We start from the raw sequence: 26214 nt of genomic DNA, 5'->3' as shown, positions 1-26214 counted from the left end.
TACAATAAAAAGTCACCATAACGAACAAACCAGCATTTTTAAAGTTACATTAAAAACTAAAACCAGTTAAAAAAAGTGGGTTTATTTCCACTCTGACTTACTTTTTGAAAAGAAGCCTGTTGAAACAAATGCAAGTCAAATATCGGTGGGTTACTAAGCTTTTCACGATGTAGTTAATTTAGGGTTCCCATTCAAGATAGAAACATTTACAATCCAGCCTTTACAATAGTACTTCCTCTGAAGAGGTCAAACCCCCTTTAGAAGTAAAGGAAAGCAAACCTAACGGAACCCCATCCTAAAGTGAAAAGTAGCAATCCTGATTCTGGAAAAGCTGTAAACCTTCAGCCCCACTAAGCACCCTCCAAAGCCTCCCCAGCACTTTCTCATGTGAGCTGAACCCTTCCTCTCCCAGAAGACAAACTAGACTAACGATTCAAAGATCCTGAGTGTAACTACTCATAAGAATCCTGTCTTCACACTGGTATTAGCTAAGAGACATCTCAGGCTCCATTTAAAGGCTTTGAAAACTGTATGCTCAATCTGATGTAAATACATGAATTCCCATCTTTTTGTACCATACTTGTAGTGGGTAGAGCTTTAGCTCCAGCCAAACTCTCCCTGCTCCCAGCAATGGGATGCTTAAAACAAATAAAATACGAAGAAAATATCCACAAGAAGAATTCTTCTCAGCCATCCCAAAGTATAATAAAGTGCTCATCCTTTTGATTTAGACTTGCAATTACTATTAGAAATCACAGTAACACCTTTCTCCTCAGATGCACAAACACTATAAACATATAACCTATTCAAACTGGAGAAACATATTGAGAAAAATTTCTCCTGAGACATATTACATAGTAACAATTAACATTTGCATCTGGCCATACATAACAAACTGGAGTGACTTACATAAGACTCACGTAAATAAGAGTTAAACACGATTAAATGCTTCCTTATTAAATTAGATATTTTACTAACACAGAAGACTATATTGATGGCTGAAGTCTACTTTTGCTATTCTAGCTAGCTCATAACAAAAAAAATATGGTGATAAGGGTATCTGCCAAGATGACAGAATTACAGTAGAGTTCTGGTATCAATACCAATTTGCTCCCTTTCCCTGTATTGATTCTGTTATTCCAGCCAGAGAAAATAAGCTAACACAACTGTAACAGTCATTAAAAATCACATCTCTAGTACATTTCAGGAACAACACTGATTATTAAGTTTTCTTGCTAGTACCTGCTGTTTTATAATTACATTTGTGTATATTGGGGAAAATAATAATAATAAAAAAAAGCTATCTGCTCTGCTGTTATATAAAAAAAACCCAAAAAACTCAGCTGACTTAAAAATAAGAAAACAAAACATCTCTTGTATTTCTGATTTGGCTTAAGTGTGACAGTAGTACACAACAGGGAAAAAACCAAAATCATCCCATGAAAGCATAAAGTTAAAATTGCTGCATCTATAAAAAAGTTAAAATGTTTTAATATAATAATTATATAATAAGGTAATGATATAGCAACTATCCAAAAGTGATATATTAAAATAAACTCTGCACAATAAGTAATATTGAACACCCTTTACTTGCATGAAACATTTTTGTTTTGCAAGTCTCTCCGACAACACTCACTTTGGAATATATCCTTCATCTACTTCATAGCTGTCTTAGATACCTCTTCTCCTTCAGCTGAACTCCCAGTCCAAGAGAAACCCAGGTCTAATGACACCGATCTGAACTTTGACAGACTGACACCAATAGTTGAAAGGAAGAGATGAAGTTTGGTAGCTATGGCTTATTTGGAGAAGTGAGGAAAAGGGCCTTACCTGTAGGCACAGGCAACACTCCAGATCACTATTGTTTTCCCACCACAGCTCTTCAGGAAGGCAAAATATTACTGCCTCCATAACCTTCTATTCAAACTCTCTTCCACCATACCAACTACACATTTTGTTTTCCCCACCACATTTAATTTTTCAGCACCTCTTCAGAGTTTAGTTCTCAACCTGAGAAAGCGTGGGAGAGAGGACTTCATCTGAACATCGCTGCATGGGATCCCCAGCACTGAAGGACACAGTTCAGAGCATCTGTTCTATAAAACTATCATCAGCTCCTTAAAGAGCTAAGCGTGGAACACTGCTACTACATGATGGATGCTAGCTGACATTACTGGAAGCCACTCGACTGCACCGTAACCCCTGTGAGTGCAGAAGTGGAAAAGCAGAGACCTTTACAGCACTGTCCCCTTCACAAACCTGCTTCCCCTATTTCAGTACAAATTCTTCTCCATCCACATACATGCACACAGAAGGCAATGTAATTTCAAATGGTAACGGAGTATTATAATCAAGATTGACACTTCAACAACATTACACAGAAAGACAACTCAGTATATTACAAACAGTAAAAGCTAATACAATATTTTAAAGCTAAAATGAAACAGAAAACAATTTATCTGACTATAAGATTTCAAAAGAATTACTGAATCCTATTGCTAATTCTGACACTAATCTGTTGTGAGACCATGTTCCTTTTGTGCCAGACCACCTACCGTAAAATGGGATAATACCTATGTCACAAGGGATTAGAATACCAAGGTTTTAGAACACTGTGAAGTATTCCCATTTAAAAAGACTATAAAGTGCCTGATATTACCTTTGTCAGATAGTAATTAATCTGAAAAATATCTTAATATCTTGAAAAATAACAACTTAAATCTTATTTGAAAATTACTAAGTATCTAGAAACAAACCTACCTTTCTGCTGTAGGGATTACTAATTACCAGATTGGTATCATCTGAACCAGATAAAATATATTCTCCTGTATCATTCCAGCAAATTGTATTCACCTGCATGAATTAAAAAAAAGTAGTTTAGACTTACATTAATTCAATTTTCTGAATATTAAAACATCAATACTCATCCAACACTACAGAAATAGAAGTTAACAAATTCAATTGAAATTACATAATTTCTAAGCAGCTAGCACAAAAAAAAAAAAAAGTGTTTTAATACAAATTGATAAGGGAATCACCTGCTTCACCTATGGCATCTCAATTACTCTCTCTGCTCCTGAAGAGTCCATCAGGTAAATTAAGCCTTCCCACAAAGGCCTCAATAGCCACAATTTTACACATTCAGGTGCTTTAATGTACCAAATCTACTCCACAGAGTTCTCCAAATTTGAACTGGAGGGCATCACAATGCTCTCATTATTGTATCTTCACCATATCCAAATTCTGACCATCCATTGCTTTGTATACTTTTCAGTGACCACACCTTCTCAGGGATCATGTGAAAAGCACCACAGAATCCACCCCAGATCCCTTTTGAGAAGTGTGAGTATGCTGGGAAAGAAGAATCCTACAGTGAGGTACAGAATCGTATCGGGAGAACTTTACAATATATTTCCTTATCAATTCTCCTTTTCACAAGCCTGTGTGTCAATGAAATAAAGCTGTAAAAGCACTCAAAATCCAGGAAGCTCAGAAAGTACCCTTAGAGTAACCTGTCTTCAAGCAGCAGCTCATGCACAAGCACCAAAGACTGCATGCATGACCATTATTATTTCAAGTAGCCTCTAAAATAGCTTTAAGTGTCAAACTGCAGCCATCAACATCTTCTGTTGGCAGAATACCTGCCTTAGTGTGATGTATCAGAGTGGACTATATAGTTAGCAAAAACCCACTTTGTTCTAAATCCTTTTCTTATGTGTTTTTTTTTTTTTATCCAAATGTCTCATTCTCAGCCCAAAAGACCTTTTTGTTTAAAATATACCCATTTTACTTACTATTTTAATCACAAGCTTAGTTTGGGTCCTTAATTAGGCAAAGTTGCAAAATCAGAATTAGCTGTTTCAGATGGATTGTATGGGCAACAACTTGACATATTGATTGAGGAGCTTTAAATGAACTTTTGCCACTCAAAAAAAAAAGGGGGGGGGGGAGATCTTCATGTTACAACAGACATGCCTATGGCAGAGTTAGCTCAGCAGCAGTCACATGACGTTAGGAATCATTAGAAAATGCACAGGAAAGCAAATGTCATTCTGTCAATGTATACATCCATGCATGGCAAATCTGCGTCTTCCACACTATGCAGTTTTGGTTCATATCCTACTCCTGCATTCTCCATTTCTATTACTGCCCATTTGAAAAGAGAAATTATGGAAAAGAATGACTAGGGTGATCGTAGGTACCTAACACTTTTTATCGCAAGAAGCAATTCACTTGTACTACTCTGGGGAGGGTATACGACAGAAGCTTATGAAATCATGAATGACATGGAAAAAGAAAGAAATAAATTTTCCGTGGATCTTTACAGTACAGGAAATGGAAGGCCTTTAATGAAGCCATCACATGACACACATGGCATTTTATTAAAACTGGAATTCATTGTCATGGAATGTCCTAAACACCAGAAGTAGAAGAATACACATATTCATCAAAGAAAAATGAAAAACGATGAGAAACAACAATGCAACTTTCACCTCCATCTGTCCATTAAAGCGTGAGGTGTTCTCGCGGATACCCTTCAAGCACTGTCTGCTTGCCCTGTCTCAACTTTCCTCAAAAATCAGTACTGTCCACTCTGAAGGCCAAGTTATCAGGCTCGACGGAGCATTGGTATGACCTTGCATGGCTACTCATGATTTTATAACCCTGGCTGTCAATCATCAAGAACCACGCATTCAACTAGCCCCCAGATCCATCTATCATTGAAGTGACCTGTCCTGACAACAACTGTACTTTAAAAATATTGTCAAACATAGCACAGTACTACAGCTAGGGCAAAAGCAAAACCCAAGAATGTTCATTTTCATCTACATTCCCTTTCAGGCAGAAAAATACTATCATTGCCCTAAAGAAACCAAAATGCTACCACAAGAATACAAGAATAGAAACAAGAACAAAACACTGAGAAAAAAACAAGGAAGCTGCCAAAAAAATAAAAAACATGATGTGAGAAAGAATAGCTAGCACAAAAATTAAACAAATTGAGTGGGGGGTGTGTCTGTGTCCAAAACCAAAATCCAAAGGACAGGAAAGCAGAGAAAGCATCGAAGATGCAAAGGAAAGACATGATTATCTAAATTGCAGCGTCACAAGCCTACACAAGACGTCAATCATTCTCCTTCTAAATTCCGATTTCATTGCACTGATTGCCTCAGGGTTCAGCAATTTCAATACAGCCTACCCAGGCCAAAGTTGGTTCAGAAAAAATCCTGAAGTGAGATGACATAACCAAATGTGTGCTAGAGGTCTATAACTAAACAGGCTTTTTATTCTGTACCAGATCACCTTCTCAATGTTACTGTCAAAAAATAAGTCAAAAAATAACAAAGTCTTTCAGCGGAATAAGCTTGATTTCTTTTTTTCCAGAGAACACCGACTTCCTAGTAAGTGATCAGTCAATACACTACATTTCTCAGTGTTCAGTACAACCTATTGACCAACAGTGAATAACCCCAATAAATATGCATATGGATCACTAAAAACAGATGCTCAATAAAAGCAGATTAAAAAAAAAGTTCTCATGTCCCATTCCATGGCAGCAAACCCACTATTAAAATACTGTAAAGTGAGGACTAGCTAGAAGATTCATTTGTATTTCAAAACTGTGTAGAAAAGCTAGGTATGTACTACCTTCGCAGCCACTCAACACCCAACTAAAAGCATAATATAACAGTTACTACACTAAGGGTTTGAAATTCCTGGAAAAAGGTGTTAGAGCCAAAATAAAGGATATATCAAACACAAAAGACAGACAATTACTAACAAGATGAGAAAAGTCAAAGGGTGTGTAATTAGCTTTTTTCTATTAAGTATTCCACATTGCCAACTGTATTTAATTTTATTTGCCACTCAGCTAGCCTTGGAAAGAAGCAGCAGGCACTTTTGATTCATTAGTCAAATAGTCAAAAATAAATTTACTATCTCTGTGTTTTTCCTCAAAGACAATGGAGGAGGCAGTACAGCCAATCCTTAAAAAACTGAAAAAGCAAACTCCTCACTTCTATGCAATGTAACAGTAGAATTAACTCTTTTGTGAACAGGATAGATTAACAGAACACAAGAAATGGAAGAAAGGAAATAAAAATGACTGTAGATATCCAGAACATCAGAAAGATCTCCCAAGCAATGAAGGGGGTGAAGAAGGCACTACTACTCCCCTATGGAGGAAAAGGTAAAAAATGCATGTTCTAACAGTATGCAAACAAACTTCCTGTACTAATTTAATCATAGCTTAGAGGACTACATCTGAAAATTACTTGCTCACAGGTGCCATCCTGAAGGAGATGTATGCTACACAGGATGCCTGCTTGTTACTGAACTGAATGTCTATACACAGAAATGAGAAATCATTCCTCCGGGTAATCCTCTTTCTTTTATTTTAAAATCTAGTATTTGCTCATGTCAAAGGCTCCATCTACCTATGCATTCTGCAGTTCTACCTTCCTCAGCTTTCACAGGACCAGAACTGGAAGAAAATAAGCGATATTTTTACTCCCATTCCGTATGGTTTAGAGTTGCTTTCTCCTCTGCTTTCCTCACACTTCATCACTGCTGGTCCAAATTGATTCTCTTTCAACATTTCTCCTTTGGATTTAGCCACTTCATACAGGAAGCATCTCACCTAACTCTATACATTTCCTCTTCATCTTAAGCTCCCTTTAGAGTTAACATGGAAAATGGCAGCTTCTGGCATACATATGACCTCACTGAATTGGACAATGTGAATCTTGCTGGAAGAGGCAAATCATGCCCTGGAAGTATGATAAGGCTACAAGCAGACATCAATGATTCGGTAGACCAATTACTTCACATACTACTGGTACAAACTGTGTCTTCAAACGAAGCGGAAAACTACACTATTTCAAAGAAAATGGTACCTAAACTTTGAGATGAAAATACTGACATCTCTAACAAAAAGGTTCTATGGTAATATTACTGCTACAAGAGCATGGATACTTGAAGTAATTCATAGAATTCCCTATTCTATTCCCTTCTTCAAAGATACTGCACCCAAGTCTGATTATACATACAGATGTATTTCCCGCAGGTTCTCTTTTTTGTGTAGCATAGATCAAATGGTAGATAGGAAGTTGGACTTTACTTTTACCCTCAGTTCAAAAAAAAAAATTCTTGCCTTGAGTTGTCCACCGTGTCCAATTACACAGCATGCTTTATACAGAAAAATACAAGTCACAGCTTATTCCACAGAAGAATGCAAGTGTTCTTAACAACAGTAGAAAAACTCCCACCAAAAAAACCAAAACCAACCCCCCCAACCCTCCAAAAAACCCCAAAGACCCCCAAAAAAAAACAATTCCAGAAACACCCGTAATAAGACAACTGTGGCATCCGTTCCTCATATTTGAAATGCATGCTGATTCAGCAACTGGGGGGGGGGGGTGGAGACAGACTAGTATGATCATTTACCACTGATGGTATAAGCATTTTAATCAGTATGGGCATTGTAATTTCATTTACTTTTATTTCACAGGTGGTTTTTTTTTTTTTAAAGCAAGTAATAAGAAATTATACTGAATGGTTGTTAGCCATAAATGATCACTCCTTGCAAAAAAACCCACACAGTAAATGAGGTAAGAATTCCTAATACCCTATTCTTTAAAGGTGGATAGTTCTGAGCAAATTTAATTTCTAAAGACATTTTCCAAATTGTAGCAGTATTTTAAACACCTGCATATAATGCTGTAAGTTCAGAATTAAAATACTTCCCACCTACTAAAACAATTAAGTTAGGCCACATGTTAAAGCATACTTTAGAAGTTAACACAATTCAAAATTAATTTTCAAATTCCGGGTAGATACAAGCAACACCAAACAGCCAATACCAAATTTACAATTTGTTACATGACACAGAGGTAGTTAAAAATAGACTCCATTTTTAACAAGTAGCCAAGAAATACTATTTTCCTGTCCCATTTTATAGGCAAAGATGACTATTTTTACAAGAAAACAAAGAGAAAAATAATTAAAAAACCCCAACCAACTTCACGAAAAGAAACTTGGAAAATTTCATCTTAAGTATATTTGAGGAGATTAAAAACTACTAGAAAAGAAATTCTAAAGTAAAAATCACTGTTACAATCTTGAATACAAAAACTGATAAATAACTTTCTACACATAGAATCATAGAATGATTTGGGTTGGGAAAGACCTTACGTTGTCATTCTTAAAACGCTTCTTAAAAAAACTGGGAAGTTAATGCATTTGCTTTTTTAAGTCAATACCATATGTACTAGAACATTAAACTTACAATGGTAGTCAGTACAGCACAAGTAGCTGACTTTTTATATACAGCAATTCTAACCCTTGCCTTTCCCAGACTTTCTAGTCTCTCAAAAGTATACACAAGCCAAAATCATACTTCTGATCTCAAGCCAAAAGGCTAGATTTTATCAACACTTTTCTCTTAAAACTACTACTATGTTAGTTAACAATTATAATACTCCTTAATTTAAAGCTACAAGTGTAAGAAACTCAAGATTAAAAAAAAAAATCTTTATATTTGAACAGCTTTTGAAATAAACATGTTAAAGTATAAAATTTACACTTGCATTTTCACTTTTTATAGCACATCTAGTATCCTTTCACTTTTCAGATATCTTGTACAACAAAGACAATGCTTCAACAATCATGCATTTCTGCTCTATTCATCACAAGTAATATGGCAGTCTCTTTGCCCTGTACCTAGTTTAAGTAAAATCTTTTCTTTAAAAGAATATGACTTATAATATTTAGACCACTTGCAAAAACTAAGTATTTAAATAAGCAATATTTCAAGTTATGTTATTACCTTTCAGGGGAGGCTTATTTTTGTTTTATTGTCTCTTTAAATAAGCATGTAACACTTGATCATTTGCTTTTTAGACTTGGAGAATAAATCACTCAAAACACTAATACAGCTTTAAGTCAACAAAATATATCAACATAGCACAAAGCTACTAAAGATTCCATTTAAAGCTTTAAGATGAGTTCTAACTGAAAAGATAAGCATGTGTCTTCCTGGCATAGGAAATTAATTCATTCAGCAGTGGGACACAGTATTAAGGTATAGAAATGGGATTTTGTTTTGCTCCAAAGGTAAAGTGTCAGATATTTAAGAAGAAACAAATACGTAGAGAATTCAGATGTAGGTCTCAACAAGTAGTTTTCGAGCTCAGCTTTAATACATGGTATTTGCATTTTTAAGTTAAGGAACTGTTACCGGGGCAACAAAATCACAATTTAACATCTTTTAACAAACAAAAAAGCAACAAGTGACTTACACATCCATCATGCACATTCAAGGTTGCTTCAAGTTTTAATCTTTGGATAAATTCTCTTCTCCCTGTGAAGAAAGATACTAATTACATACTCGTTTTAAAAGAGTAACACTGAAGAAGCATAGACCCTGCTAATGGGCACGCACAGGTAAAAACCTAAACAACAAAGAACCAGAATATAAATGTAAATCTTGAAACGATTCATACGGTTCTTATTTTACAAATGCTAAGACAACCATCAAATTTCTAGCTCTTCCACCACCTTTAGTAAGAGTGCAGAAACGGCAAAATGAACATTTCACAGGTTCACAGGCTGATGCTTCCTCTAAAAGTAATAGCTATAAAGCAGAAAATAACCCTGTAGTTATTTGATTAACTTAGCTGAAAGACAGCAAGTATAACATAGCTCAAGACGTACAACCTTTTGTATAGGAATATAAAGAAGAATGTGTTTAGGTCTCAAGTAGACAGTAAAACAGTTTTGTAATTTCAGCAAAGAACTGGAAGTTGATCTTCCAAGCATTATCTACAGCTCTACATCTCCTCTTAAACTAGAGAAAACCCAACTTCAATTTTGTTATTAATGCTGCATTTTGAAAAGTAACATTGAAGTCCAGTACCATTCTACTTGATACATACTTAAGGGATAAAACACAAAGGAAACTTCTGGAAAGGTGACATGAAAGGAAGAGATGAAGGAGAAAGACTAAATCTACAAATGCATATTGAGTAAGGCAAGGGTCCAGGAACCTTATGTCCTTATTCCCTATATACAAGCTGCCTTATCACTGCACTTAAAAACAATACTGTACTATACACACGAAGAGGGAAAAATAAAGTATATTGAAAACAATGTGGTCTCTTCCTGAACTAGACGTTTAAACAAATAGCTCCAACTGTCATTTAGAGTGCACCCGTTTTATGAAAACAGGTTATAACGAACCTAATAATTCCCAGAAAGCACTGTCAGAAAAGACAAACACTAATAAACCTAATCTTTCTACTTAAATCCTAAAAGCAGTTAACTCAAGGACCATTATCTTTTTTGTCCTGTGTTTGTACAACTCTCAGAACAAAACTCCAGCTAAGAGCATTAGACTGTAGGCCTATGTTAGGCTGCACTGTTTTCAAATATGTAACCTATCAAATTCACTCAAAATTAACTTTCCTGTCTTCCTTCGAGGAAACTACAGAGTCAGGGAAAGAACTGCAACAGAACCCTTTCCATGTCTGAAAATCCTACATTTCTGAACTTTTTTTTGTTCAGCTCAAGACAGAACCATCTCAGAGCCCAGCATTGCCTCTGGCACCGTAGCACAAATTTGGAAAAGTAATTTCTTCTCCATCCACTTGTTTCTTCTTAATGCCTTTTATTTGTCCCATGTACTCTCCAGCACTGAAAGAGAACACCTGACATCCATCCCTGGTCCCTCACAATCACAGACTACCACAGCACAACCACCTGAGAAGCAGGCACTGAACATCCCTGTCACACTCCCTCAAAGACCAGGAAACCCTTCAAGCCATACCAACTCCCACAGGTACACCTGCGCCTCATTCAATGTTCATACAGCTTTCCCTCCATGAAAAGATATGTTTTGGTACCTAGTTTTTGCTGGAACTAGAAGTCACCTCCAAAATTCAAAATTGCTCACAACACAGCTCAAGTACCACATTAGATGAAGATCACGCTTTGGCAAAATATTTTTTTCTTTTTTAAGAGGAGGTACCGGTTGGGTGAAATCGTTATAAAGTGCTTGCTTTTACAGCACACCTAAGCTAGTTCTAAAAAGATAAAAACCATACTCTCTTATGCCCCATTTTACAGACACTGAAATTGTGACACCTCAGAAGTGCTACAACTTCTATTAACTGGGAATAGCCATCATTAGAGAGAGATTAAAATAACAATCTTATGCACTACTAGCAAGAATGTATGTACTCTTGAATGGGGAATACATCTACCTAGTTCACTATTCTTTCTTTACCACTGTTCCTTATCCATTTTTTCCCCCTAGAGGAACAGACTTTGGACTTAGGTCCTTAATGGTTGGTTTATTGTACTTTTCAGTTAAATCCTATTATTTTTTCAAATCACTGAACAATACGTATATTTTTCAATGAAGATTCCTATTTTCAGGTTAATTTGATTTCTACAACACTTACTTGTTAAGTAAATGTGAATACTGAGGTGGGAAATATCACCTGCTGTATGTTTATATATCACTTTGCATAATAGAAACCTACCAATTTTTTCTAGGGCGCTATTGTAATGCAAAATACAGCACAATAATACACGACCCCCAATAGGATAACTTCACTAAGAAAGGTATACTCCACAGGCCAGCACAAAAATCTAGTGTTTGCCAGTCCCATCACATTTTCTCTTGCAGAACAGAAAAGTTTGATAGCAGTGGATGATTCTTGGGCATTGCACTATATGCATATAACACATCTGGAAGTGAGGTGATGTCTGCAGACCAACACACTTGGTCTGAGAATCTTCTGTACGGAAACACTGAAGGAGACTAACTCATTTTTAAAAACAAGCAGAGCAACAGATTTTCCTCCTTCCCGCATGGTCTGGTTTTAATCCAAATCACTTAAATCAGCAAGCAAGAAACAGTAAATGTGTTCTAATCACGTCTTCGGTTGCAATTTTTATTTCCTTAAAGCAGTCTGTTGACAAAATTAGATATGAACTGACTTCTTGTTAGATTATGATTTTTTGGTCTTAAGAACACAGTAGCTATACAAGTTTCAGTAAATGTTTAACTTGAGATACAGACATATGGTGTCTCATATACTTACACTCCCCCATTTAAAATATTAAAAAAAAAATTGTTAGGATTGCACATGCTAGCATCTGTGATTTGTTACATATGTGACTAGCTATTTATCATGTGATCACTATTTATCTAAATATTGATTTGAGGGACTAATTAAATACAAGCAAAACTATAACACTTAAACAGTTTCCTTACTCCCTAAAGTAAAAAGGAGGCAAAGGAGAAAACAGTTAAAATGTTTTACCTCCCAAAACCCTCCTATTTGATAAAGTACTGAACACAATAGACAGTCGAATGGATTGTTTCTAATTTATCTTATCATTCAAAACTAGAACCACCAGATCCTGAATTTTTTTTTTTTTTTTCCTAAAAACCAGAACTACTCAAACTGATCTGAAGGACATACTGTCTCTGCATTTGCTGCTGTTAAAAGCTGAGCAGTCAGTGCATCTGTGTTCCTTCCACTTCAGCAATGACTTCCACAAGTTCATTGGTTTGATAAAAAAGCTCAGCAGTACTAGAGCTTTCTGATATTTAAGTCACTTGAATGTTTTTGTCACTTTTCCATTTTTATCACATTAAAAAATTAAAAACACAATACTGTTTATCTGGTTTATTAGTAGGCTACTTTTTTTTTTTTTTTTTTTACTCTTCAAGTGCATCACAACGCTTATTACTAGACTTTCTAACAGCCAAATTCTCCACATCAATGACTCTGCACTGCCAGGTGACAAGAATCTTCACAATCCTTAATTCCCATTCATCTAATCCAATGTTCCTCCTGTTCCCTCCACCTTCCAAGAAAGGTTGCCCCCCTGGCTCCCCCTTCTGCTAAGATGGTGGAGGAGAGTCAGGCTTTTGACAAAAAAGCCCATAAAGTACTTTTTTCTTATAAAATCAGCATCAAGACCTCTGTCAAGTTTTGGTTTCCCCCACCTAATACTGTGTACATGCTCTGTAAGAGCCAGAAACTGTTTCTTTTTCCCCTTAACTCTCTGCCACCAGAAATGGAATAATTTAATTCTGTGAGTATGCTTCAATATATCATTTCTTATATCCAAATAAGGCTTGTTTAAGACAGGGATCAAATGATCAAGCTGTCATCACCAAGATTATCTCACTGGACAGCGGAACTTACATGAGGTTTGATTTGAAAACACAAAGGGGAAACTATCAACAAGAATAAAACAAAACAAAAAAGCACTGTTAAATTTCAAATGGCAATGATGACCTTCCTGTGAAGTGTTTACATAGCTGAAATTTGGAAAACTATCAAATTAGCACTCCACCCACCCATTTTCACTAGACGTTATACACTAACTGAAGCCTCAAGGTACAGTGCCACTCTCAGTACAATGATCAATAATTTTTTTTTTAGTTTATATTAAGCTAGAGACTAGACGACCATTTCCAAGGCCACATTTTACATATGGAAGAAGCGCCACCTTGAGTCATTCATAATATGAATTTAAACATGGAAAAGCAAGCAAAAGAGAAACTGCAGCCGCTTCCTTGTAACTTATTTCTTCAAAATGTTCCACTGTGCACAACATCAAACCAAACAATACCTTGCCACTCCTCGTTGGAGAATTACCTAAATTTGATGTTTGGGCACATATACACAGCTCTAATCTCACTTCAGAGAGGAATACCAAAATACACAGTGTCCCTTGTATTCCCCAATCACAGCAGTTACAACACCATTTAGGTCACAATCCTCAGTTTAGAAATTGCTGGTCAGGTGCTTTCTACATGGCTATTTTGGCAGAGGTACACATACCTTTCTTTTGTAAGTGACTTAGTCAATGCTACTCCAGAACTGATGACAGCAGTGAAGTTTAATGCTTCAAGCATGTAAAACCTTCATATATTTAAAACAGTACTCGAGAATTTCCCATTGAAAAAGTACAGATCATTTCAAGATGACGGTCTGGCTTTAAAGTACATTTGCGCTCTACAGAAATATAACTAAACTTTTATCCAAAGCAGCACCACCAAAGTCTGAGACATTAAAAGACAACCCTTATTCAGAAAACCTGTAATAGATCCTGTTTGTCAAATGAACACTCATTTATGTCAAGCTGGCTCTTTGCAAGGCCAAGTCCCTCAGCGCTAGCTTGCTGTGACATTTGGAATGCCCTAGTTTAAAACTGAAACAGAGCCAGCATCTGTTCCCAATGCAGAGCACATGTTATCTTGCACTCTAGGTACATTTAAAAACTACTCTTGATTTTCCAGGGTAGAGTTTACATATTTCTGAAGCCACTCCATGAAAAGATGGCAAGTCTACTTCATTCATATATAAGTTATTTTGCTGAACTGACTACATCAAACTCTGCATAGTGATCCAGCGTAACTTTCAATCCAGATCTCAACACACTCTTTTTCCAGCAACCAGAATTCTCCATATACCATACAGTAAACAGGACTATACACAATACGCACTGAATTAACTTTCATCCAGGTATGTTAAAATTCTTGAAGGTGAATTAAAATCTTGAAAAACATTTGTTAGCTACATAGACTGACAGTGGCCCCATTTTATAGACACTGAAACTGTGACACAGGAAACTGAAGCAATTTATCAAAGGAGAGAGTGAATCAGCAGTACTTCCAGAAGCCAAATCCATTGGTGTGACCTCCAGTCCTTTGATTGAGGTCCTGCATTATATTTCCTTATTAGTTTGTACTACTGTACAAATGCCAAAAAAATGGTAACCCTTGGTTCTGTCAGTGTTTAAAAGATTACCTTTCAAGTTATTAGGAACACCTACTTCATTATGGTTTAAGTCCAAAACAGGTAACCTAAATTATTCACTGCTCTTAATGACATATCAGCAGCCTTGAAGGTCTGAACATTATACAGAAAACACAGAAGATAGGACACTATGCACTGAATTACAATCCAGCAAGCTTATAATATCTCCTGGTGAGTATATGGATACAAAATTTGATCTCAAAAGAAACACAAGAAGACACCTGCTGAAGTTAATAAAAAAAAAAAAGTCAGCAATGTTATAACTTTTAGAGTAATTAATAAGGATTTTGGAAAAGACTTCTGTTTAGGCATGCTTCTACCAAATGTGCAAGAGTAAGTTACTCTAGGTAACAGCACAGGTAAGATTTGTTTGCATTAGTAGCAATATATGTAATTACCTTTCAAATAGATACTAAAAGTATCCACTCCTGAATATAAGCTTCCATTAGGCTCCATCACTGGCAAGGCTACAAGCATTTGAGCTTTAAACCAATGTGTTTAATTTCTGTTTGATATTTACCATGTTTTATGCTTGAAAGATACTTAATACACAAAATTCAATTGTATTAACATATATTTTGTAAGGTGTTCTCAGTGGCAAAAATGTAGCATAAAGTACAACTAACTGACTTAAAATACACAGATAAAATACCTTCTCTAAGTACTAGCTTTTGAGTTAGTGTGCTATACTGACTAAGTGGATTTCATTCACAAGTACACCATATTCTGACAGCTATCCTTTCCCAATTTACGCTGCCCATAGTAAAGTCTTCTGTATTGTTCTTGCCACAGATTGCAGCTGAGCAGAAGATAAAATGAGCGTGTACTTGCAACAGGAGAAAAAAATGCCATTTTCAGCAATTTTGATATTCATTCAATCCTTTAAAGTAGTCCAGTGATCATATACAAACTACTCTCTGAGATTAAAGGCACTTAAAATTTCTATATTATGTCACAAATATTTCTAATTGCTACAGAGCAGAGGACAAAAATTCATGTGATAAAACAAAGAGAAGCTGTATCTATATAAAAGACAACCAAACACAAAAAGGTAACACGTACCACCTTACTCTTCTCAACACAAAACTATCTGAAATAGCTTAAGTGTGATTAACGGGATGTATGATTAACCAAATGCAAAAGCATTTTGTTTTCTCTACCAGCACTAAAACATGCCTCCCAAGCAAACAACCTGAAACTCTAAAACAGATACCAACACAAAACTGCATAGTCATCAGACCAAGAAAAATACACTTGAACCCTGTTTTCTTCTCATCAAAGGAGGCTTCCCTTAACTGAAGGCAAAAAGAAATATTATGCAGAATGTTGCAAGTTGGAGTGAACAGTGTTATTGTAGGTTTTAACATGTCTTAGGAAATGTATTTCTCTGACTTTGAAAAGTCTTCATCTGAAATAGTATGTGGAACAGTAATGTATGTTGAATATTTTCTTGTAAAAATGGTATTAACATAGTAACCCAGACAATTCTTTTGACACTTTGGGAAATACACATCACATCAGGTACTCTATATTCTCAAGTACTACTTATCTGTGTAATGCCCAAGGGCAATTAGGAGCTCTAATTTTCAGCAAGAACAGACAACGTCTAAGAAGCTGAAACAGGGGTATGGCTCTACCCTGGTGCAAAAGTTAAGACCACTAGCAGCAGAGCCATGATCTATCATCTCCAAGCACTCAGACAAAATGAATACTGGAGCATGGAAAAATCAGTAGCAGAAGGAAAGAAAAAGTTACTGGAATCTGCTCTTAAGAGAAGCACATTCCTAGCAGGCACGTCCTCTTACGGCTGAGGATGCGTGTGCCCAGTACTGCTGCCAGTCCTTCCATTGCCTTTAAGTGCCTGTCAGAGGCTACTGCTTCTTCAAATCAGCCAGCAGGACTAATCACATGAATATCCCCTAGCCCATTTGGGACAAAGGTTCTGGGGTGAATAAAAGCCTACTACTTAAAGTTGTTTAAGCTAACTCAATACACATTTTAAAATAGATTAAGAAGTGATTACATAGAAGCTTACCAGCATATCTAAAAGACATGTCTTCTAGCAAAAAAGCAGAGCCTGCCTTTCCCACAAGGATGTCTCAGTGAAACTGAGAATTTGGACAGGGTGGAACTGAATTAAAGCATTTACTATTCTGCACACCTACCTAATTAAACATACCATTTAATCCTGGGTAGTACAGGAATTGTACACTGCTGGGTTTGGGGGAAGATGTGAAACAGATCGAGATATACACACCATAACAGATATAGGTACATAACCCCACCATATTACAAGCGTAAACACTTGGAAATTGCCCAGGATTAGAGTTTTAAGATAGATTATGTCAAAAGTTGAGCTAAAGTAGAAATCTGAGTCTTGGTAGTAGATAAGTATTAAGTAACACTGTAACAGAAGTTGAATTATCATTGGGTATTTAAAAACAAATGAAAAAACCTTACTTTTAAAAGTTGCATTGCTTGTTGCATTTGGTCCTAGATGACCAAAAAACCCTGTTTAACTCAAGAGGCTCCTTTTTTACTAAAGAGAGTTTTCAGAACATAACAGTGTTTCTAGAATAAAAACAAATTAAGAAGTAATCACATTTTTCCTCATTTCCTAGGAATAGTAAATAATGGGAACACACTACAATAATAATAACAACAAAGCCATGTAACCTAAATAAAGACGCAGTTTTGGTTTTGTATAATAGTTTTCTATATTGGTGAAGTTTCAGTAGTTCAATGAAGGTTAAACATCACTAATGGTTCAGAATGCATTCAGTTCACAGGGAAGGGAAGGATGGATCCTCATCTTCCTCACAATATCTGCTAAGTAAAGAGCAGCAGCATTAATGATGCTTTCAATTTTCCTGAGGAAAGCCTGCAAATCCTTGAAGAACAAAATGAGGAAAATAAGGGGATATTAAAATTCATTGATGTGACTCAGATTCTATCTCACGATATTCATGTTCAATATTTAATGATTCATACTAAAGCATTTGGGACATATCTGAACCAGCAACTCACTAAGCCCCAAAGACATGAAAATGCTGAGACTTGCACTTAATCAGTAAAAAATCCAGCTTTGTTTGAAGGCTGGCATACTTTATATCTGAACCTATCTTTTTCCTTACTGCTGGGACAGGACTAGTCTCAAATGTCAACAAGTGCTTGATACATGATCAGTTATATCCCACCAGACTATTTTGGGGACATTCAAGGGTAGAAGATCAGGAATCACAAGCAAAGTCACAAGAACTCATAGCATTGCAGTGCAACAACTTAAAAGTGACTGAACACAGATATGCTTAATGGCCTACCCTAATGCAGTTAATGGAAGCAATCCAACTGGAAGAAGGCTACAGGAAAAAAAAAAAATTAAAAATAAATAAATAAAAGAAATAGAGCTAAAGTGATCTCCCACATCACTGCCTCATCCTGAAATACAAATCCAGTACATCCACTACACGACTTGTTTTTTGCAGCAAGAGACAGCTTTCATGTATCCAAAGCTCATTATTACAAGATCAAGGTACAACTTAACTATGAAGCTGTCTGAAACACTCAGTATCAAGACACAGACAGTTATTTACAAAGCAAATACATTCTTTGTACAAAGATTGTCTTTAAAAGCATACAATGTAAATTAGATGAAATATTGCAATAAAAAATGAAAAAATATTTAAAGTACACACAAATCTTTACAGTCTCCAGCTGTTTGCATGAGAAGACCAAGACTCCAAAGGATAGGATTCAAATGTGTTTGCATCCTAAGACTGAGCATAATTCAAATAATATAATTATATATGCAAAGCCTTGGGACTACAACACACTTACATACACTCATACTTCTTGGCAACCATTAACACATGATTAATGTTCAGTGCACAATCAGACATTACACATAAGGTTAATCCCTTAAAAACAAGAAGTACAAGTATATCTGCGTAATTCAGCCCACATCAAGCAAAACTGACAAAACTGCGGACAACTTAAAAGGCCTCTTGAATTTCTGAAGTACAGAAAATCAAACTGAAAGAGTTGTACCAATTTTTGATCATTTCCTTCTAGCTCTACTTACACTGGATGTATTTGTATGCAATTCCAGAAATCCCCCTTCCATTAGTGTTTTTATGCTGTATGTCAAGATACAACAGCAGCAAAAAAGTTGGTGATTTAGAAAATTAAAACATCAAAACTCAGTAAGTAGGTTCATTGATAACAACATCTGATCTAGACAGTACTATAAAAAAAGCAAAAACAAACCCCAGAAAACCAAGTTTCAGTAGAGTAGTCCCACCAAAGAACATAATAATGTGATCTGCAAGGGCCTACAGTTTTTCCCAAGTTGATGTTATTACATAAAAAATAGAAGTTGTACTCTTATCAGTCCCCAACATCTTAAAAACTAACATTGGAAATTATTCTCTTATTTCAGGACAGAGTGACAGAAGGCACCGAGTGGTATGCATACCATATTTTTTTAAAAAAGAAAATATACTAAAATGATTGTCAACACTTTATCACTAAGTAGGAGCAAGGTGGGACAAACTGAAGAGACAGCAGCAGTAACACAAACCATAACAATTAAACCACAAAACATACAGGAAAGATGTAACTGAGAAAAGGTCAATGATATTGTTAACAACAAGCAAAGATTCCCGAGATAGTAGCAAAACAAGCTATTGAATTTACATAGTGTAGTGCTACATGGCTGTACCACTTGCAGGTCCAACTGGCTCCTGCACCTCCACTTCCATAGCCCAGTTAGTCTACAAGTGAAATAATCCCAAGGATAACAGAAGGTTGATTAGACTGAAATTAAAACTAAGTATTCAGCACTCAGACACCAGAAATATTCATTCAACCTTCATCCTGCCTCCCAGCTCACATCTCTTTCTGGTTTTCTGGTATGTACCAAATTATAACCAGCCAGCTTTTCATTGCCTTGTCCAGATGATTCTGCTATACTATGTTTTTACTTTCCTTTACCAATAGTGTGCTACTTTCTACAAATTATTCTATTAAAACATTGGAACTAGCGAAAAAAAAAAAAAAGCCACCAAGATTAATCTTTATGTGCTAGGATCACCCCTAACATTTTTTCAAAAAGCTGTTTTATAAATACACATTGTGCCTTTCTATTCCTTGGTACCAATTTAAATAAGATGCTATCAGGGAATTCATTTTAGTCTCTTCATTAAACTCCTCCAAATTCAATTTATCATCAACAGGTCTCAGTGACACATTGCTCTTTCAATTGGCCATCTGTAATTTTTTTTAAGGACTCTAACTCTTGCTTTTACTAACAGGGAAAAAAAACCAAAACACATCCAGTTTAAGGCAATACCTGATCACTGTACTCTCTTGTGTTTTTTACAATTAAAAAGTAATATTCTTTTTCTGCAATGCTCTTATACAGCTTAAGCTTTTCTATACAACCACTGATAATCCAATGACTATACCAGATTTCCTGCCTGACACGTGTTGGGTTGATATTAAAGATGTTTGGTTTTGTTTCAAAGATGTATTTTCCTCTAATTCATTCATTACACTGTGAACTTCAATTCTGACTCTGCCTATTTCTATTACTCAGAAAACATCACTAACGAAAAAAATTTGGGGAGTTCAACTGTATCTTTCTAAAATCTTCAGCTAGCCTAGTTTCACACAGTATTTGGTGTGTGCCAGAATATATCACTACAGAACTGGTTTTCTGGGCACACGCCAAAGTGCAGTGGAAGATGCTGCACATCAGGAAGCTACACTGTTTACGTTAAAACAGCAGTCAATCATTTGTGTCCTTGTAATCAGACAACCAGGTAAATTTATAATGGTCCTTTTTCACGCAGCAGTTAATTTGCTAGACTTGTAGAAGGAAAAACAACATAAAACACCTCTACGAATTCTGGGGTTTAGCTGTGACAGATGAGTGTTTTTAATTCATGATGAAAAAGAAAATTAACGCCAGAGGTTTATGACATGAAATGTAACAGTGCACCTGAAAATAACTAAACATCAAAAGTATTATGCAAAGCATTAAAGAAGAAAGGCTGATTAAATACCCTGTGACTATCTCCAAGTCTGCAAGAGTACCAACTACAAAGCTGATCATTTTAAAGCTGTCTGACCCTTCTTACTCTGCATTATTTTCAAAGATTAAGACACCACATGTTGAAATATAGCTGGAGCAAAAATTGGGGAAAGTAACACATCTTTTTCTAGTTGTTCTCACTAACATTCAAGTTTCCATCTCTGCTGGTTTTTGTTTGTTTGTTTGTCCAAGGAAAAGCAACAGAGAGAATGAAAGTTTTTCAGTATTTCAAGGAATTAATTTCACTGTCACACCCTGGGCAATGTATTTTAGGAAGAATTAAATGTTCAACAGCAACACCCAACTCTACCTACATTCAATGAGCCACTACTAGTTTTTAAACTAATAAGGTGATGAATGCAACATAGTCAATATCAAAACTAATCAGTTGTCCATACACATAACAGCTATTCTTGCCTATCCTGTTTTTCAACCCTACCTATGAGCAGGACAATTAACTTACTTCAAAACTGTAATTAGTTTTGGTTTTGCTATGGTGCATCTCAGTAAAGAGGGGGAGCTACTGACACCTGATTAGTTTAGCAAGTTCTCCCTACCTACATAATAATATATTTACCGTTCTCTTTTTAGCAACAGATGTTGAAACTTTACAAAATTTGACCACAATGAACCTAACTACTGGTTTCCTTGCGGTTAACATATAGATTTCAAACCTTTCCCAAATCTTAAAAAACAGGATGAGAAAAAGTTAGTAAGATATGAAACGGTCTTTAAAAAGGGAGGAGTGGAAGCTCAGGAGACAGCATCACAACGCTATCTCTAAGAAATCTGGTAAGCTTAAAAATTTCATATCACAAGGAAAGAAGTTGTTAGAAAACAGTATGTGAACAAGGATATCAGAGATTAGGGAGAATTGACTTATTCTGATACTTGCTATCAAGCATCACAAGTTCCAAAAATCACTCTGAGCTAAAAAATGGAATCAGTTCCCCTCTGCGAACTATTTTAGACTAACAGATTTTCTCTGGATAACCTGCTATGTCAGTTAACAAAACAAAACAAAAAAAACACCAAAAAAACGCCCCCCAAAAAACCCAAACAAAAAAAAAACCCCACAAACAAAAAAAAAAAACCAAACCAACCCCACCCCCCCCCCCACCCCCCCCCCAAAAAAAAACCAAAACCAAAAACTCTTCAGTCTTCCTCCTGGCTGAACAGAGCCATCCTCAGCAGCATGACCCTTCACAGAAAAGCAAATAAACCCGTCACATTAAATACTTCAGAGGAATTATAGACTCACTTCCTTCTTGCAAGACACACATGCTGCTATTTCTTTAGTCAAATTATTATATGCTATACGTCACCCACATAGAGGCCTTTATTGTGATGGCACTGAACACTTTACCTGCTATCAGAACTTGTGTGTTCATTAGTCACTGAAATATTGCCACAATGATACAAAATGGCAACAAAGACTTGGGGATTCTTGGGAAAGTATCATGACTGAATAATTACACTTGCTGGTTTCAAAGAAGAATTTAAATTGGATACTAGTTTACTACCAATGCTTTCCGTGTAAAAGCACTGTGATGTTTTTAACAACTGAAAGTAGTCTGAAACTCAGTTTCCATCCATGATCTAGCAGCAGGACTCCTCCAGCTAGCATTAGGCTAAGACGATGCCCAAACTGAACCAAAGAAAAGAGCGTTACTGACAGCCTCCCCAAGGCTTGGCTTTCTCTGGAGACTTCAGATACAAGCACTGTCTGAAATTGAGCCTAATTAGCCTACAAATGCTGAAGAAGTGTAGCTAAAATACATTGATAAGACCCACATTTTCCCTCTGTCATGACAACAAGAATTCTTACCAAATGATAACATCTGAAGGACATGTCCCAGGTGCATATACATTGCCCCATCTCCACAAGACTTTCCTCTAGAACTCTGTCCAGAACTGACTAGGTTTCAGAGCAATTATTTAGAGATCTTGCAAAATCAGAGTTTTTTGCAAGGACATAAATTCCAGGAGTGAACTATCTGCATGGAAAGGTACAGTATGATGCACAGATCCTTCCTGGAGCAGCTGTTTTCAAAAGCTGAAAGCAGCTATAAATAGAGTGCCACTTGATTGCCAGTTCACATGAAACTGAAACAGAGTAAATAGGAAACAGCACTTAATTCTCAGATGTCTTCCTCCAATACGTAGTCCCTTTCAATATTCCCCATATTCTACATTGTAGCATAACAACACCCTCCAAATGAACGGTTCACTATGCAAGTATCATTCATACATACACATCTTCCTTCCAACACACCGTGAACTGCATTGTTAGTTACAGACTTGCTATGAAGGTTCTCCTTTGATTTCCTGGTTGAAAAAGAGCAGCAGACAATGAAGAGACATATAACCTACTTTATTTTATACCGGTATCCATAATTGTTTTGGCAAATTTACCAAAAAAACCTACCCAAACAAAAACCCCAAACAAGCAAAAAATGCACATGGACAATGTCTCAAGTCTCCCAATACTATTACAAAGTCAAAATTAAATGCTTGACTTGCATTTGTTCTATCAGACTGTTGAAACAGTATAAAAACAGTATAAATAGGAAGAAACCTTACTTCCCATTCAGACTAGATCAGCAATGATCAACTATCAATGTTACCTATCTGACCACTCTGGACTTAATCTGTGTCCAAACAACAAAGCTCCTACATAGAACTGCTGAAGCCTGAAAGAGGGAAGACCCATACATCCATTAAACTGCACACAAAAAGGCACAGCAACAGGCCTGTCATCTGATAAATCTCCACACAAGCAATCGCACCTGACTAGCAGCAAAATTAGTGGGTCTATTAAGGCCATGAATGCCATTTTCAACACAAGCCCCTTTTCGTTAAAAGCAGAAGTCAGCGAGGACTGACCAACAGTTACCACCACCAATGCAGATCTTAACATCAATTCAGCGGGAAGCCTCTCTCAGGTCCTATTTTCTCAAGGCTATAAAGCTACTGAATGTGTTTAGGTTAAATGAAAAACAGTAAATATGAGACCTTAACCTCGTCACCAGAGGGATTTTGTTTTTAACTGAAGTTATGCGTGTTTTATTGGAACAGTGTCCAGGAAAGAGATCTTAATAGATCTGGGAGGAGGATTTCTACTGATCAAAAAAAAAGGTCTTACGGTGCTTCTTCAAAATCTACACACTACAGTTCTAATTTTAACATTGAGCTTTTCTGCTCCTACTGGAGCAGGAAAAATTAAATAAAATAAAAATTCCTTAAGTATCCAGCCAGAAAGATATCCATGTTTGACCACTAAAAATTAGGACAATCCTCACCTAAGACTTGGCCAAGCACAGCTGTCAAGGCATAACAAAAGTCAAAAGCAGTTAGACTATTACTTTTCAACCTTTTCCAATTTTAGGACCTCAAAAATTCTTTCCAAAGGACTTAAGCGCACATAGGTGCTCTACACACATACACCCTCTCTATAATAGATGAAAACCTACCAGCAATGGCCTTGCTTTTCCCAGTTACCTTTTGTGGATTACTAAGTGCTCAGGGACCACAGACAGAAACTACTGAGTTAGACTTAGTAATGTGATACGCCACCTTAAATTCCACCAGGAAACCAAATGAAAACCAATACCAGCCACAGTCAGAAATGCCTAGGAGGTACAAAGACAGACTTTTTACAATGCTGTAAATAAGTTCCATCTCAAGTACTCAACGTTTCGACTCAAAAGCAGGAATTATTTTGCCACACAAGCACAAAAGAGCGTGTTTGCCACCAATAAGCCATCTTCCCTGGAAAGCCACCACCCCCACCCCCCCGTCCCCAGATCCGAGTGTCATGATATATGCCATAGACCGCCACACCTCCAAAAAACACGTGAATAAATATTTTTTTAAAATATTTTTGGGCACGGGGAGATGCGGAATGCATGCAACCTGCGCCATTACAAAGAACACCAATAGCTCTTTTACACTAAAGAAATCTCCCTGAAGCCTCGTAAACTGAAACTAACGCCGTTTTTCACGTACGGCGCTTGGAAAGTGAAAATAACGAGCTGAGTGTTTGAAAGAGCGAGCAGCAAGAAGCTGGAGCGTATTTAGAGACACCCACACCCCCACCCCGACCGCCGCAGAGCAGTTGTGAACACAAAGACGCGCTAAATAAGCCGGCACCGAACACGTTCAAGCGGCTCTGCCCAGCATTCAGCTTTCAAAACCCAGGAAACGCCGAAAAGCCCGGAGAACAATCACGCTATTATCCCGGCATTTACGTGTTTTGTTAGCAATCTTTAGAGGCTCAGGGCCGGTAAATCCGGAGCCCGCTCAGCCCCGGGTATAAGCCACGGCTCCCGGTCTATTTTAAGCCGCCGCGATCCGCCGCCGCCCAACTTCCCCGCTGGATCTCCCTCACGCAACAGTTCCTTCAGGGAGAGAGAGGGGCGGGCGAGGGCCGCCGGGCAGCGGAGGCAGCCCGCGGAGGGAGCCGAGGGCCCTGCCCAGGACCCCTCCAGGGCGCGGAGGGATGGCGGGGGGGGGGACACGACACACACACGACGACGGGGGGCCGCCCCACGCGGGGCACAGGAAACTTCGGAGCCGGCAGCCACCGCGGGACAGCCCGGCCGAGAAGGGAAGCGACACCAGCCGGCAGCGCCGCGGCGGGGAGAACCGGGCTCAGACCGGGGGCCGGCCGGCAGCACCCCACACCCCCCGCCACGCCACGCGCGGACCCTCTTCCCGCCGCGCCCCGCCTCCAGCGCGCGCGCGCCTCGCGGGGGGGGGAGAGAATCCGCTGTCACCTACCCCCGCCCCGCGCCTGGGGAGAGGGGGACGCCCGGCCGCGGCGGCGGGGGGGGGGGGGGGGAAGCGGCGGTCGGAAGGGGCGCGCGGCCCCCTCCTCACCCCGGGGTAAGCCGTAAGAACGGCTCAACGGCGCCCGCCTCGCCTCGCCTCGCCCGCGCCGCGGCCCCCGCCCTTACCCAGGTAGTGCCTCCGCAGCAGGCCGGGCTCCTCCAGCCCCAGGCTCCGCTTCCGCACGTCCCACAGCAGGTGGGGGCAGTGCCCGCGGGACATGGCCCCCCGCCGACGGGGCGCGGCGGGAGGGAGGGGTGTCGGGCGCTCCGCTGGTACCGGCCGCCCCGCGCGATCACCATGGAAACGGACCGACCGGCCCGCGCACGCGGCGCTCGCTCGCTCGTCCGCCCGCCTCGCGCCGAGGCACCGACGCGGAGGGAGCAGCGGCGGGACCGGCGACGGCTCCGCGCCCCGCCCCCATGCATGGCGCCCCGCCCCCGCGGC

The 26214-nt window shown here is 38.1% G+C and overlaps 1 protein-coding gene across 9 annotated transcripts in view; it reads right to left on the bottom strand.

The window, feature by feature from the left end:
• DCAF6 (DDB1 and CUL4 associated factor 6) overlaps positions 1 to 26133 on the bottom strand; it is a 91921-nt gene extending 65788 nt beyond the window's left edge. For 4 of the 9 annotated variants that reach the window (XM_052795221.1, XM_052795228.1, XM_052795227.1 and 1 more), the window contains exons 1-3: positions 25896 to 26132; positions 9300 to 9361; positions 2761 to 2853 (exon numbers count right to left, since the gene is read on the bottom strand). In XM_052795221.1, the coding sequence (XP_052651181.1) occupies positions 2761 to 2853; positions 9300 to 9361; positions 25896 to 25989 (249 nt within the window). In that variant the 5' untranslated portion in view covers positions 25990 to 26132. Of the gene's footprint in view, positions 1 to 2760; positions 2854 to 9299; positions 9362 to 25895 lie in introns of all 9 variants that reach the window. The other 5 variants (XM_052795220.1, XM_052795225.1, XM_052795226.1 and 2 more) reach the window with 3 other exon arrangements.
• Positions 26134 to 26214: the final 81 nt, after the last annotated feature.

This window comes from Harpia harpyja, chromosome 8 (assembly GCF_026419915.1).
Source record: "Harpia harpyja isolate bHarHar1 chromosome 8, bHarHar1 primary haplotype, whole genome shotgun sequence".
NCBI lineage: Eukaryota > Metazoa > Chordata > Aves > Accipitriformes > Accipitridae > Harpia > Harpia harpyja.
This window is presented reverse-complemented; position numbering and strand designations above follow the sequence as displayed.